At 44.2% G+C, this 15,705-nt stretch overlaps 1 protein-coding gene across 1 annotated transcript in view; it reads right to left on the bottom strand.

Annotated features, from left to right (window-relative positions):
- Window positions 1-63: 63 nt before the first annotated feature.
- Window positions 64-15,705, bottom strand: part of LOC124147426 (X-ray repair cross-complementing protein 5-like) — a 38,078-nt gene continuing 22,436 nt past the window's right edge. The window contains exons 13-21 of the mRNA XM_046518093.2: window positions 14,695-14,755; window positions 9,082-9,163; window positions 8,393-8,589; window positions 7,085-7,178; window positions 6,767-6,839; window positions 5,982-6,094; window positions 4,177-4,273; window positions 2,750-2,883; window positions 64-2,269 (exon numbers count right to left, since the gene is read on the bottom strand). Coding sequence (XP_046374049.2) covers window positions 2,252-2,269; window positions 2,750-2,883; window positions 4,177-4,273; window positions 5,982-6,094; window positions 6,767-6,839; window positions 7,085-7,178; window positions 8,393-8,589; window positions 9,082-9,163; window positions 14,695-14,755 — 869 coding nt within the window. The 3' untranslated portion in view covers window positions 64-2,251. The remainder of the gene's footprint in view (window positions 2,270-2,749; window positions 2,884-4,176; window positions 4,274-5,981; window positions 6,095-6,766; window positions 6,840-7,084; window positions 7,179-8,392; window positions 8,590-9,081; window positions 9,164-14,694; window positions 14,756-15,705) is intronic.

The raw sequence follows: 15,705 nt of genomic DNA, 5'->3' as shown, positions 1-15,705 counted from the left end.
CTATTTAAGGACTGCCAAAATGACAATCACTCAATACCATGGTCACACACAAATCAACAGCAATTCATACCAAAAAACACATTTATTTTCATAGCGAGCAGACACATTAGATGCTCTTTTGAGCTATCCAGTCGGTGGTCCATGTGTAATGTTTTGGAAAATTCTAGACAAAAAAAGCAAATGAATCTTTACCATCTCCATGTTCAACCGATAGTCAGAAACAAGAGCTGGTCCAATTTGCAATTACTACCAGTTTGATACATTTGACGAAAAGATACAAAGAGTATTTTTTCGAAACCATGTTCCCTTGTCAATAATACATTGTACATATAAAATTGCTTAAAAAATGGTTGACTGTCCATGTGACCAGTGTACGAGGAATAAATGGAGTGGACAAGAGTCCAGGCTTTTCTTCCACAAAGGGATCTTAGTTCTACAACTTTCCTAAGTCTATCTAAGGATATGGGAGTCACGATCATTCATGGGCAAAGATGTGGTTGTTGAACAAGGCCCGGCTCAGCATCAAGATGGCGATCATGTCCTGGACCGTTGTCTCTCAAACATCAATGCAGCTTAAAATAAGTCTGCTGGTATTTGTATTGAACATAAACATGTTAATAAACCACAGCTTCGAGTTTTGCCTGTGACTCTAACCACACATAAATGATTTATTAATACCTCTGGCCAGGAGTTTTCATTTTTTTTAAATTCGAGGGGTTACAGGTGAAAGTTTTACTAAATTGTGTTGTTACGAACAACTCAAGTTTTGAATAATTTTCCTCTTAATCATCCTTTTGCTTCACTTTGTGTTTTGATTTTTACTGTGGACACATATGCACATGCTTCTAAATTGGAAATAGACACCTACCATATCTAAAACATCATGGTTGACCTGGCAGTGACAGTACTAGTAACAGTATCATGTTGGGATTTATTGTATATTAATAAATTAGGCCAGACCAATGCGGGAAATTATTACTGAAGCACAGCATCCGTGTAAAGCCCTTAAATATACAAAAGATTACAAGAGGACAAAGGACAATTAAATGGGACAGTTGGAGTTTTTAATTACACAATAGTTATTGTTTAGCCATGAAATTAAGTCAAGTAAAAGTTGACCTGAAACTGTAGTTAAACAAGTTTGTGAGATTGATTTTCAGAAACGGCAACCATCACTCGCACAGAGCGTAAAAATACTGATCTTAGAAAAAGTTAAATATTCTGAATACAGACCATCAGACAGCATAAAATCATGAAAATCTACTAAAAATATGTTATTCATCTTGCCAAAGTCATTTAAATATAGGAGTGAGTGAATATGGTTTTACGCCACTTTTAGCAATATTCCAGCAATATCACGGCGGGGGACACCAGAAATGGGCTTCACACATCGTACCCATGTCGGGAATCGAACCCGGGTCTTCAGTGTGACGAGCGAACGCTTTAACCACTAGGCTACCTGACCGCCCCTTAAATATAGGAGAAAACACGCCTCCGAGGTTTCAGTTGTAAATGTAAACACGAGAGAGCAGGACTTACAGACTCTCGAGTGTTTACATACGTCAGACGTCAGCTTTCTAAAAAGAGAAGCTGAATTGTCAGCCTGGGACAGCAGTTTTAGGGCAACTAATGTTAGATGCAGCAGAAATTAACCCTCAGCAAGAACTTCTAACATCATTGATTATAATATAAGACTGAAATGACAAGGGGTAAAAATCCACAAGAAAGCACACCCATTTTTATTCTCCATTCAGAACTGCCCATTTACATTGTTTGTCTAGATACAGAAATGAGATGTGCTGCTCTAAATGCTTCGCTCTCACATGTGGAAGATTTAGAAGTCTCCACACTGACAGGATGATTAGAAAATCCTTCGAATCAGAGTAAAGCATCCGAAGAGATTGCCATCCTGCAAATATGTGAGACGAGTGATTCTCCTACGACACACATCCTGTTGGCTACATGAACACATGATATATGATGAATGCTTAACTCCAAGTAGCAGCTTACCTGTAAGAGATCATTTTTAGCTGACCAAAAATGTTGTCAATAAGACGAGATAAATGATTATTTACATTTCGATGATCTATAAAGCACTTTGCACAGATTTGTTCATGACCAAAAGCTGAGCTATGAACAGAACCTTGGCCTTTGTTGACAATCGTTGAGCTGCCTCTTGAATCCCACCTAGGTATTTGCCTTCAACACAATCAGTTGTTGCCCTGGTAGTATATGGTTAGTGTTGCCCGGCCTACTCCAACTGATCCATCTGAAGTACAATAAAACATTATTAACTTGGCTTTGAACATTATCGTTCTGCACCTAAAATTACAGGTATCATCCACAATAACAGTATACTCCCCAGAGAGCTGAAAACCGAGTGCACAGGGATCTGTAATAATAATACATCACCACGAGCAATTCTTGAGAGAGGCACATTAAAAACCGTTATACCTGTACTATGATTAACAGTGATGTTCCAATGGTTGATCATAGTCAGTGACTGATCTGTTACATTATTATACAGTGAATATTATTTTACCCCGTTTTGCGCAATACTCCAGCAACATCACGGAAGAAAACCAGAAACGGGTACACATTGTGCCCATGTGGGGAACTGAACCAAGGTCTGCAGCGCGACAAGCGAATGCTTTAACCACTAGGCTACCCCACCGCCCCTATAATACAGGTGAGAAGGGATCACTACAATAGAAGTGACATGTAAACAGGTGGGTATGATGCAACTCACCAGGTCGTCAGTTGTTTCTGCATCGGCTGCTGGAGCTGGCTCATCTTTCACCTCCTCCTCCACAAACTTGTTTGCCTCCTCCTTGGACACTCCGCCATCTTCACACTCCATCTTGGTGATCAGAGCCTGCTTATCTGCAGCGAAGTACATAGAGCTAATAAACACTGGCAAGAATATATGGTTGTACAAGGACCTGCTCAGAGGCTGATATTCAGCCCAAAATGTCAGTAAAAATTACCATAATGGGAATTACAAACTTATCAATGTTAATATTTATAACTAACGTGATAGTTTGGTCAAGGTGACTTGTATTCACTGAATACAGCACTTCTGAAATTAAGAAAATAAGAACTTTAAAAAAAATAACAGTTTTGAACAAAATAACTGTTTTTCCCATTTTTGCTAGGGGCACTGAGTTTTGAATGCTGGACAAATACCTGCAATAGTCCAGGCACTCAACAAAAGGACTATGCACTACTGCATTGTGGGTAGGTGAGTGAATATGGTTTTAAGCTACTTTTAGCAATATTCCAGCAATATCATGGCACAAATGTACATTGGGGGCAATTGAACCTGGGACTTTGGCGTGATGAGCAGACACTTGAAACACCAGGATAAACTCAAAATATAGTCCGAAGAGCAGTGTTTGCAAAATGTGTCTGCCCGTAGGCTTGTTGCGAGTAGATTTTGTGTCGGGCCTGTAGTTCCAAATTTGTATGGGTCCTTGTAAATTTACATCTTGATTTGTCTGTCACAATAAGCTGCAGTTTTTTTTAAGATGAGGGCCTGAAGAGTTTAGCCAGGGCCTGAAGAGTTTAGTCAGGGCCTGCAGAGTTATGTCAGGGCCTGAAGAGTTTAGTCAGGGCCTGCAGAGTTTAGTCAGGGCCTGAAGAGTTTAGTCAGGGCCTGAAGAGTTAAGTCAGGGCCTGCAGAGTTTAGTCAGGGCCTGAAGAGTTTAGTCAGGGCCTGAAGAGTTTAGTCAGGGCCTGAAGAGTTTAGGAGTGTGGAGAACCTTGTTTTGAGAAAGAGACATCCTACTACTGGTAATCTGGGATAAGTTGAACCAACTCACAAAACACATTTAAGAAAAGTGGCAGTCCTCAGAATTTGGGCAAACATATTTGGTTTGTTACAGGTCGAGAGGTACGCATGTGGTACATGTGCAGGTCATGCCGAATAAATTGCCTACGCATCCATGGACACTATTGAACTGGCCACTAGAACTTGTCAGCCGAGACAGGACATGCACCTGTCCATAGTACTACCGGACCACCCGCTACCCCTTTTTTCTCAATGGTATGTGCCAGTGGGCGGACCTCATACATATGGGGTTAATTGTCAGGTCACAAACTCAACTTATCCTGGCTCACCAGTAAACTACCTGTTTCCTACTCTCAGCATGTGCAGGTGTATAGACTTCAATATACCTTGAACTATTTGATCCCAGAAATCTCTCTTTCCTTTTCCAATGAGCTTGTCCTTGTATTTGGTCATGAAGTCATTGTACACCTTTGCTTCTTGTTTCTGAAACAAATATGTTTTGTTTATTTGTCGTTTGACCCCTCACTCAGCAATATTCCAGCTATATGACCCTGGTCTGTAAATAATCAAGTCTGGACCAGACAATCAAGTGATTGACATCATGAGCATCGAGTTTCATGAGGGATACGATAACACGCATCAACCAATTCCGTATTCCTGACCACCCGATCCCGTTAGTCGCCTCTTACGACCAGCATGGGTTGTTAAATATAGAATACTAAACGAGCTCCCGTGTAATACCAATTTTATGAAACGAGTGAATAGTTCTGGTATCTGACGAGCGAAAGCGAGTCAGATACCACAACTATTCACGAGTTTCATAAAATTGGTTTTACACGAGAGCGAGTTTAGTATTTTATTTATTACTTGTCATTTATAATGTTTTTAGAATTATACTGTTGAGTGTAAATAGGCTGACACCTACACGATCCATGGCATAATCCTATTGAGTTTAACACAATAATACTTCAAACACGTCAAAAGTTGAAACGTATGAATTTAATATCATACAATGGTCCACCTTTAGAATTCAGGCGTTCGTCCCACAAAATTATCGTAGTGCTAAGGCTATCACAACTCACATAATTTAACTTAGACTAACGACTGTCGTTGCGCTAGAGTACGATCGCCTTGTGGAACGGGGCCTTGCACCTTAAAGTTTACAATCACGTCACAATACCCGATGACGTAATTTGTTGAATTTTGTTGCAAGTTCCATCGGCGAAACAATGCCATGTGACGTCAGCCTAGCAACAAGGTTGCTGGGGTCATCGAGTGTGCATAAGCTCCTCCCAGTGATCTATCATCTCCACACACAATGTCGTTGAATACGCCAAGGGATGTTGAGAGCTTTCAATATTTGTTCGTGAAACGTGTTCCGAGAGTACATAAGCACGCGTTTTGGTATTACACAATGTGTAATAAAGCTGTATGTTTATTAAACGGGTGATCTCTTCACGGGCAAGTAATAAAGATCAATTCTAACGCGGACCTTCATGGGATGAAACATATGTTTAGCTATTTAACCAGTCAAAAGGATAAAAACACTTCTCCAGTGCACGGATGCAGTCTGAGCTAACATAAATTGAACTCCCTGCTCATAAAAAACCAAACTAACATCTACTGCGACATATGATTTTTAAAATTTTTTTTTTTTTAAAATAATTAATTCCTTAATCTCTTATTACTCCACACTATTATTACACTATGTCACATCGCTGTGTTTTCATCCCCTCAGCCTGGAGTGAGTGAGTGAGTCTTGTGTCATTCTTCCCGACATTCTACACATATCAGGGGGCACGGGTGGCCCAGTCGTCTAAGGCGCCGCGATTCGCTGTGCAGAGTTGCGTCCATTGGGCACGCCAGAAACCTATGATTGTGGGTTCGAATCCCGGTTCGCCCCGATTATGTTTCTAGGTTTGTCAGCACCATACCCGTGCTCGTGGGTTTCACCGAAGTGGTAAACGTCTGAGACCTGCATCACTTCGGGCTTTCCTCCCACATTAAGCTGACACGCCGCGATATAACTGGAATATTGTTAAAAGCGGCGTTAAACCCAACTCACTCACTCACTCTACACATATCATGGTGACAAACAAAGCATGTGTTTCACACAGTTTACCAATGTTGGGACTCAAACCTGGTTAACCCTTCTTTAACTACTGGGCCACACCATCGTCCCTGAACTCACCTTGATACACTCCTGTCTGAGTGCCTTCAAACACTCCATGGCCTTGCCGTAGAACTGGGTGCCAAATGAGTCCGTCACTATCTGCTCCACTCTCTTCTGCATCTGTTTGCAAGCTGAACACAAAACAATACAACTTGTAATGCCTTTACTGCCCCAGCTGGGTGGCCATCTGCATCAAAAACAGGATTCATGTGCAGGTTTCATTCATCTTCCCGAGGCAAGGGAGTCAACTGATTCTAAAAGTCCAGTTTCAACCCTTGCCCAACAAGGCTTGAATTATGGAAATATTTTGGCTGGACTATCAAGTCTATGCATAGTCCAATTAAAATCGTGTAATGAAATCCACATCCGGTTCATAAACGGCCATGCAGATTTCTGTTGATTGTTGGATTCGCATGGCATGTATACCTCCAACTCAGCGTCAAAAGATATTTTCCAACGTTTTCATGGTTTTAAGCAAGGTGCTCACGTGATTTGATGCACTTCGCGAAGGAAGACCTGTTTCATGACAATATAGATTTTGATTATCGATCAGATCGTCTTGACTTGGCGCTGCCATTTTGTTTGAAACAAATGCAAGTGATATGAGAGGTGATTGGTCAATAGGAGGGACATAGCAGGGACATAACTTAATAGACACTATGATCAAGCCCAGAAATTCCAGCCTAGTTCGACAAGAGTGGAAACTGGACATATGTAGCCAGTTAACTCCCTTGCCATGGAAAGAGGTTTCATTTGGCGGTGCCTACTCGATGTGTCTCAGTACAGCAGTTAGAGGTCCTCACCTTCTTCAAACATGTCTTCGTCCTTCCTGGTGATGAGGGCCTGGAAGTCGGCTGTCGGCGTCACCGTCCCAACCTGGTGTATGACAAATACACAGTTACTGACTTAGAAATACTCGCTGGGGAGCTGACCATCATATCAGGATCCCTTCAACTATTTGCAGTTGAGGAAAACTTTCAATGTCTTTTTGTTCACTGTCTGAGGTGTGAGGAAATATTTTCCAAAGAGTCAGTTTATTTGCATTTCTCTGAATGGCTCCATAACCTATCAGTGTCAGTGTTGACTCTCTTGCACTGTATAAGTTTTGACCTTGACCTTACCTGCGTGACCTTTGCCCGAGTGATGTCCTGCATCCCTCCTTCCAGGTTGTCATCCAGCTTTTGTCGTTTGGGAGCAGACCCAGCCTCCGCCTCACTGTAACACCAACAGACATCAACATCTAAACCCACAACATCACCATGTCACTATGCTGTCTCTCTACTAACCATGATGCAATACTGCCACACTAAACCTAAGTCAAGGTGAAAATGAGTTTAACATTGTGTTCAAGATTATTGCACTTATATAGCATGTGTGGCTTGTACTAGTTCAGACAAATGCCGGTTATATACCGGTAGTACCGGGCCTCAGTTTAACATGAATACCCCACGAATACCCCACCCAGACACAGTACACTGACTCCAAGGCGAGCACTCCTTGTTTTAGCCCCTTAATGCTACCCCAGGCAGGGAAACAAGAAGTACCATCTTTTAGCCTCTTTTGGTATGGCACAACTGGGCCTCAAACCCCAACTGTCTGCTCTCTGGACAGATACTCCATCCACTAGACCACAGAGACAGTCCCCAATCCACCTCGACACAATACTGTCATACTAACCTCCATGGTCAGTCGTTCCTTGCTCCTCTAAGTACTATCAACTCTATACTGCCATTTGGCAACTTGATCTCCTTTACAATAAGCAAGGGGGCTTCAGGATTCAGCAACATATGATAGAATCCATTCCCTCTAGGGAAGGTAATTATTGATAGGAATACATCCAATGAGAGAGTGAATAAGTTGGATTTAACGCCATTATGAACAGTATTCCAATTATCGCATGGCTTGTCAACTTAATGTGTGAGGAAAGCCTTAAGTGATGCAGGTCTCGAGGGTTTGGTGAAACCCACGAACATGAATATAGTGCTGACAAACCTAGAAACATAATCGGGATTAATCAGGATTCAAACCCAGATTCACAGGTTTCTGACGTGATGCAACTCTGCACAGTGAATTGAGGCGCCTTAGTAAACTGGGCCACCCGTGCCCCCTTACATCAAGTGAGTGAGTGAGTTGGGTTTAACGTCGCTTTTAACAGTATTCCAGTTATATCAAGGGGTGTCAGCTTAATGTGGGAGCACGAAGTGATGCAGGTCTCAGACGTTTACCACTTCAGTGAAACCCACGAGCACGGGTATGGTGCTGACAAACCTAGAAACATAATTGGGGCGAACCGAGATTCGAACCCATAATCATAGGTTTCTGGTGTGCCTAAGGGACGCAACTCTGCACAGCGAATCACGGCGCCTTGGACGACTGGGCCACCCGTGCCCCCTTACATCAAGTGAAAGACATCAGTCGAATCAACTTACTTATCCTTAAACATGGTTTCTCCAGTTTGTTCTTCTTTCTTCTTAGTTACCATTTCTAGTTTAAATAGCTTTTTAATTTTCTCCACATGTTCCTCGCAGTTTGTGATAATTTCTTGTGGTGGTTTGAGATAGCTTGCAATAATGGGAGATAACTCTGGTAATCCCTCGTCAGTGTTCTCCGCTCTGTGTTGTAGGCACTGCATCAGATAAGAGTGTAATATCATATTTCATACAGCAGTTACAATGAGAGCTTATTTTTACATTTCTGTCAGCAATTACCAAAGACGAGAGGAGAAGATGATTCTAACAGGACAGTGAAAACCATATGATTATCATCACCCCATATGATTATCATCACCTACACAAACTTCCATGTATTGATATCAACTTTCTAGGTCTTGTGAAGACGAAATGATGCACACACATTTTTTCCAATATTTTATCAAATGTTTGTCATTTCTGTCTGTCTGTCATTTCTGTCTGTCTGTCATTTCTGTCTGTCTGTCAACAAATCTCAAATCTGAATTGTTATCTCCTAAGAACAGAATAGTCATAAATATAAAATCAACAACTCTGAGATATGTTTTGACTATGAGTCCAAGACAGGCATCTAAAGATTCCCCACAAATTCCATTAGTGTCTTGGACAGGCATGTCTGACATGCATCTGACATGTTATAGGTGTCTTACCTGGTATAATCTCTGAAAGTAGGGGTTAAAGGTCAGTTTGGGCTTCAGCACTTCTGTCTTTTCTTCTTCGTCGTCATCATCTCTACAACCAAAACATGTCAAGGCACTGTAGCTCACCTGGTACATGTGCACAGAGTGCTACGGCCATGCTGACCACCTGGTACATGTGCACCGAGTGCTACGGCCATGCAGCTCACCTGGTACATGTGCACCGAGTGCTACGGCCATGCAGCTCACCTGGTACATGTGCACCGAGTGCTACGGCCATGCAGCTCACCTGGTACATGTGCACCGAATGCTACAGCCATGCTGACCACCTGGTACATGTGCACCGAGTGCTACGGCCATGCTGACAGTGCACAATGATAACCCAGGGATTTATCTAAATCAAGTGCCTTTTGCAGGGGGGGGGGGGATCATTATTTTGTTCAAACTTGGGACCCCTAAACTCCTAAATTTTGAGGTATTTTAATCTCGAAATCAGTGCAATATTGTAAACTAAGCCATCTTCCCGAGGCAAGAGAGTTAACTGACTTTAAAAGTCCAGTTTCCACCCTTGCCGAACTAGCCTGGAATTCCTGGGCTCGATCGTAGCGCCACCAGTGGCTATTACCAGTTATTTCCCTTCTAAGCCTCTCCTATGGACCAATCAGATTCCACCTCTCTCTCCACCTTGCATTTACTTCAAACAAAATGGCGGCGCCAAATCAGGACGATCTGCTCGATAGTCAAGATCTATTTTGTGTTAAAAAAGGGTCTTACATCGCGAAATGCATCAAATCATGATTAAAAACAAAAACATTAAAAAAATTTGGAAAATATCTGCTGACAACGAGTTGGCGGTGCACATGCTTTGCAAATCCTGCAATCAACCGACATCTGCACGACAGTTTACGAACCGGATTTTGATTTCGTTGCGAGATTTTGATTAATCTATGCATAGACTCGTTAGTCGAGGCAAAATGTAACTCCGTAATACCAGCCTAGTTCGGCAAGGGTGGAAACTCGTACAAACCTGTAGAGGTTATGGATTCTCTGATGAAATCCTCCTTGGGGCACTTATTGCATTTTCCTTGCTCAAGAAAATCTACATGACATAGTTGTAACCATTTTCCTTAATAAAAAATGTTACCACACAAAAAACAGCGTTTTTGTATGATATACGACCACCCCAACGGGGCCTCACCTTCTACAGGCGACACACGCCAAGGGGAGCGACTCACACCCAAATCACTTTTCCAATGTCTCATAGCAGACGGAATGTGGGGAGGCGGACGGCCGTGCCCCAAGGAGGATTTCATCAGAGAATCCATAACCTCTACAGGTTTGTACGATTCTCTTTCAGATTAAATCCTCCTTGGGGCACTTATTGCATCAAGATAGACTCCTAAAGACAAATAAAGGAAGTGGCATCCGTCTGCAACAAGCGTAAATAAACACATCGTATTACAAGACAAGAGAGAATTAAAAAAATGGAACCCACCCATCGTGAGGCACCACCGTCGAGAGGCGGGGGCTTGAGACAGGGCGTGGTCTGACCATACGCTATGAAAAAAGCCACAGTAGTGGGCTTTATCATAAAACGAGTGAAAACTCAAGAACACCCCCCCACACACACACTTTTTGTACAAGTGATAACCAGGACAATAATCGCTAGGGACAAGACGCCTGGTAGCTATGCAGTCTGTAGGGTCCCGTTGGATCGAGCGAGTGCTGTGTGCATAACGAATGCATTATCGATTAGTAATGACTACCGAAGAATCGTCATTCCCGGAGAGGGGAGAGGAGACTGACATTCTAAAATCTCGAAGACTCAATCGGCTAGAGATGTAGAACTCTGCCCAGTGCGGAGAACTGACTGACCGAACCGAGCACGCTCCCTGGAGTGTTTATCGATTTGGTAGTGTTTGATGAACGTACTCGGCCGGCTCCAAATAGCTGCGGAGCAGATCTCCTCAATGGGCAGAGCTGCGGCATACGCCTTTGACGTAGCCACTGCCCTAACCGAATGAGCCTTCAGCCCCTCAGGGGGGTCCCTCCCTTTGTACGTATATGCCGAACAGATAGCAGAGACAATCCACCGTGAAATAGATTGTTTGCTCGCAGGGGAGCCAGCCTTCCCACCGCCGTAACAGCAGAATAATTGGTTATCCTTACGGATATCCTTAGTCTTGCTGATATAGACCTTGAGAATCTTGCGGACATCCAAAACCTTGGGACGGTAAGAGTGCGGTAGGCGAATACTGACTCTGCCCCCGGTGAAAGACGGTCAGCTCGGGATCAGACATTGCGTGAATGTCGCCTACCCGTCTACCTGACGTCACCGCCACAAGGAACGCCGCCTTCCAGCTCAACAGCTGAAGTGAGAGAGACGACAGATCCCAAAAGGAAGGACCGGACAGCCAATCAAGAACGATTGACAAGTCCCAAGGGGGCTGATCCGCCGGACAGGCGGTCGGATCCTGTCCACACTTGCCAAAAAGCGCTGCACTAACGGGTGCGCACCCAGAAGTGCAACGTCAAAGGGACGTGAAAGGCCGCAATAGCTGTCGAGTACCCCTTGACTGTCGAAGCGGCCAGGCCGGCATCAGGTCGTGATTGGAGGAACTCTAACACCGCGACTAGATCCACAGAAAAGGGATCTGCATGCCCTCTATCGACACACCAGCACGCATAGCAGGCCCATCTATCCCCATATTGAACGTTTGTCGAAACCCTCCGCGAAGCCAGTATTGTGTCTGCAACTCGTGCAGGAATACCCCTCTCCTGGATTCCTGACAGTGGCCAAGCCACCCACTGAATCCGGGGATTCGGGTGGAGTGCCCCGTTCTGGGATAGGAGGTCCGGTCGTAAAGGTAATAGAACAGGAGGCTGAGCCAGAAACCTGAGTATTACGGGAAACCAACTCTGCGCCGACCAAAGAGGTGCCAGTAGCACAAGAAGCCGCGCAGGCTGAGTGGCTAGCTGAGAAAGGACCCTGGGAATCAGAGGAACTGGGGGGAAGGCCCACAGAACTCTGTCCGACTCGGGAGCAGAACACTGGCGTCTGGTGGTTCACTGATATGATGAGATAGCGCTCGTAGCAGCCAGTCGTCGAAGTACGGATGACAGAACCGACCCTGCGACCTGGCCACTTGGGCAGGAATCAACATCAGCTTGGTGAACACCCTTGGGGCCGTGGAGATCCCGGAACTGATAACACCTCCTGTCGAAAGAAAACCTGAGGTATTTCTTGTACTCGGGGTGTATAGGTACATGGAGATAGGCGTCCTTGAGGTCTATCGACGTCAGCCATTCCCCGGTCTCAACAGCAGAGATCACTGAGCGCAGTGTCTCCATCCTGAAGGACGGTACCTCTATGAGTTGGTTCAGTTTTCGCAGATTGAGAATAGGCCTGAACCCTCCGTCTTTTTTGGTGACGAGGAAATAAGTCGAGTAGTAACCCTCGCCTTCCTGTCCCAATGGAACTGGCTCGATAGCAGCTATGTCTAGCAGTGCTACGATCTCGGCACGAAGTATGTCCGCCTTCTCTCGGGTAGCGGGCACCGGAGTGCTCCGTATCCCGGAGAAGGACGGAGGAAAAAGTTTCCATTGAGGTAAGTGGCCCTCCCTGAGTGTAGACATGACCCAGGGATTGGAGGACACCTGCTCCCATTCCATCAGGAAGAGAGAGAGTCGGCCGCCCACGGGAACTTCCGGCAACTGGCAATGAACCCCAACAGTCGGCAGCACCTGGGGCTGGGCAGGAGCTATTGGGAACCGGATTGGTTCCCAGCCCCGCAAAAAGGCTGGTGGCCCCGGCCAGCTGCCTTGCCCCGGCCCTTGCCCTTCTTGCCCCTCCCAACGCCCTTGCCTGAAGGAAGCGGCTGCTTCCAAGCAGGCTTGGACTTCCGAGTTGGGTCTTGACATCCTCGAACATCGACGCCATCTGCGACCGCAGAAGCGCTGAAACAACAGCAAGGTTAAAAGGTGCAGGGGAGGGGGTACCTCGGGGACCCGAGAGCCCTCATCCCCGGACTGCGATACAGGCGCAGCGGAGATAGAAGGGACCGGGGCGGAAGACTTGGTCTTCTTGCCCTTACCTTTTGACGGGGGGGGGGCAGATTTTGCCAAACGTATGTCTGCCCCCGCCTCCAATAATCCCGTAAAATGAATTAGGTCAGCGTGTCTACGCTTTCTGGCCCTGGGAGTGAAGGCGCCACATATGGCACACGACTGGTCATCGTGGCCCTCCTCCGCCAAGCAGCGAATGCACTTAGGGTGGGAGTCCTGCGGTGGTATTGCCACGTCGTACCCCAAACAACCTTTGAAAGTCTGCAACAGACCGACAACACTAAACGGATAGGGAACGCGGGGGGGGGGGAAATGTATCAGTGCGAATGGCGAAATTGCAGAAAGATACATGCATAATTACAACACAACATATGCAAAGGCGTAACGAAAATGGGACACGCGAAATCGATAGCCAAGGCCGTGTATACATTTGTAACATATAAAGGGAGCGTAGTAAACCTCCCCCCACCCGGGCGGAAAAAAACACACAGTAACGTGCGCCCGCAGGGCAATTTATGAAAGTTACAGTTGGGTTGAAATGGAAACAATGTAGCGAAATAAAGTTAAGATAAAAAAAGCCATGTCAGTTGTACCCGAACATGAAATTTTACCAAACAGAATAAGCTACACAGCGGCCTCCATACGTGCTACGAGCACGTGGCGGCCGAGGTACAACATATAAAACCCATAAATGCGAGGAATTACGCCTTTGCAAGAAAGAAAGGGAAAAAATACCACACATACAGATTGAGCCATGTCTTCAATATTCCACAATAAGTAGGACGAAGTTTTCAATTCTCAGCGGTCTTAGAAGTACGTCTGTACAGTCTGATGACATAAGGAAAAGTGATTTGGGTGAGAGTTGCTCCCCTTGGCGTGTGTCGCCTATAGAGGGTGAGGCCCCATTGGGGTGCTCCTATATCATACAAAAACAGTTTTTTGTGTGGTAACATTTTATATTAAGGAAAATGGTTACAACTATGTCATGTAGATTTTCTTGAGCAAGGAAAATGCAATAAGTGCCCCAAGGAGGATTTAATCTGAAAGAGAATGGACTTTTATAGTCAGTTAACTCTCTTGCCTCGGGAAGATGAAACTAAGCGTGAACGCCTCCTTGCCTTTATCATATTGTGTTTGGTCCTGTTATCAGTGATATGTTCTGTCTACAAAGCCAGCATAGAAGATCTAACCATATTAACATTAATTCCAATTTGGCAATTGTAATTGACATTTGATGCAAACTTGGGGCTGAATATCAGGCTCTGAGCAGGTGTACGTAAACCCCTGTATTCATTCCAACAAGTTAGAAATATTGTAGAATGTAGCCAATTGTAATATCTCTTCACTGCGTTACTAACAGCTGGACAGTTTAATAATGACGGATTCACCTACCCAAACTCTGACAAATGTTGAAATGAAATCAAGTTTAGAGAACAGTCCCATATTTTGTTTACTTTATGCTGAATTCTTTTTCCTGAGAAGGATATAGATGAAATTATACATTTATACTACTGATTGTTTGTGTGAAGGAAGTTATTTCCATCAGTGTATGGAGCTTACCCTGCAGCCTGGCTCAGGTCCATGGATGTGATGAGTTCATCCACCGCAGTGAGTTGCTCAGCTGTGGAAACAACATTGGCATGCGTTGACATAATGACGAGAAGAATAGTTCCACGGCACTGTAGCTCACTTGATCACGTAGTTCAAAATGTCTACATATATAACCACTTGTCTTAACAAAATATGCTGTCAGCAGAAGGAGAAACATACCTGCCACTGTTCAGAGAAAAAGTTTACAGAGCAAAATATGCATTTGAGCTCCACAATTAACAAACCAAATACCAAATTTCATTACGTTTTGTGCAAACATGGGTGAGTAATGGCGATAAATTGACTTTTCAGCAATGGCTGCTGTGGTGGCCATATTGAAATGATATTTGAAGCTAAGAACAAGTTCAGGTGACATCACTGGTGATTTCAATCACGTGAGGTTTCAGCTTCATCGGTCCAGTCCATTTCAGAGATAAAAAGAGCAAGGTCGAAGTGCAATGTGATAGAAAGGTCAAAACTTAAAATATCATGCAAACCTGAACAAATGTGTTAACTCCCACTACTAACACCACATATACCACATTTCATTGCACTTAGAAAGAAAATGGCTAAATAATGGATCTAAGTAGTTTCTGTATTCAGAATGGTCAAATCAAGGTCAAAATTTAAATATTGCAAAAAACGTAACACGTATGTTGAACCCCACTACTAACTACACATGTGATTTATTTAATGACATTTTGTAAAAAAATGACCGAATAATGGCCATTAATAGGTTTTTCAATAAGGATGCCATAAAGGTCATATAGAAAATCAGTTTTAAACAAATTGAACAAATATGGGTGTCATCATTGGTAGGAGTGAGTGAGTGAGTAAGTGAGTTTGATTTTACGCCGCTTTTAGCAATATTCCAGCAATATCACGGTAGGGGACACCAGAAATGGGCTTCACACATTGTACCCATGTCGGGAATCGAACCCGGGTCTTCGGCGTGACGAGCGAACACTTTAACCACTAGGC

This window comes from Haliotis rufescens, unplaced genomic scaffold (assembly GCF_023055435.1).
Source record: "Haliotis rufescens isolate VD_foot unplaced genomic scaffold, xgHalRufe1.0.p SCAF_1, whole genome shotgun sequence".
NCBI lineage: Eukaryota > Metazoa > Mollusca > Gastropoda > Lepetellida > Haliotidae > Haliotis > Haliotis rufescens.
The sequence above is the reverse complement of the archived record's forward strand: the minus strand, read 5'-3'. Positions and strand labels throughout refer to the sequence as shown.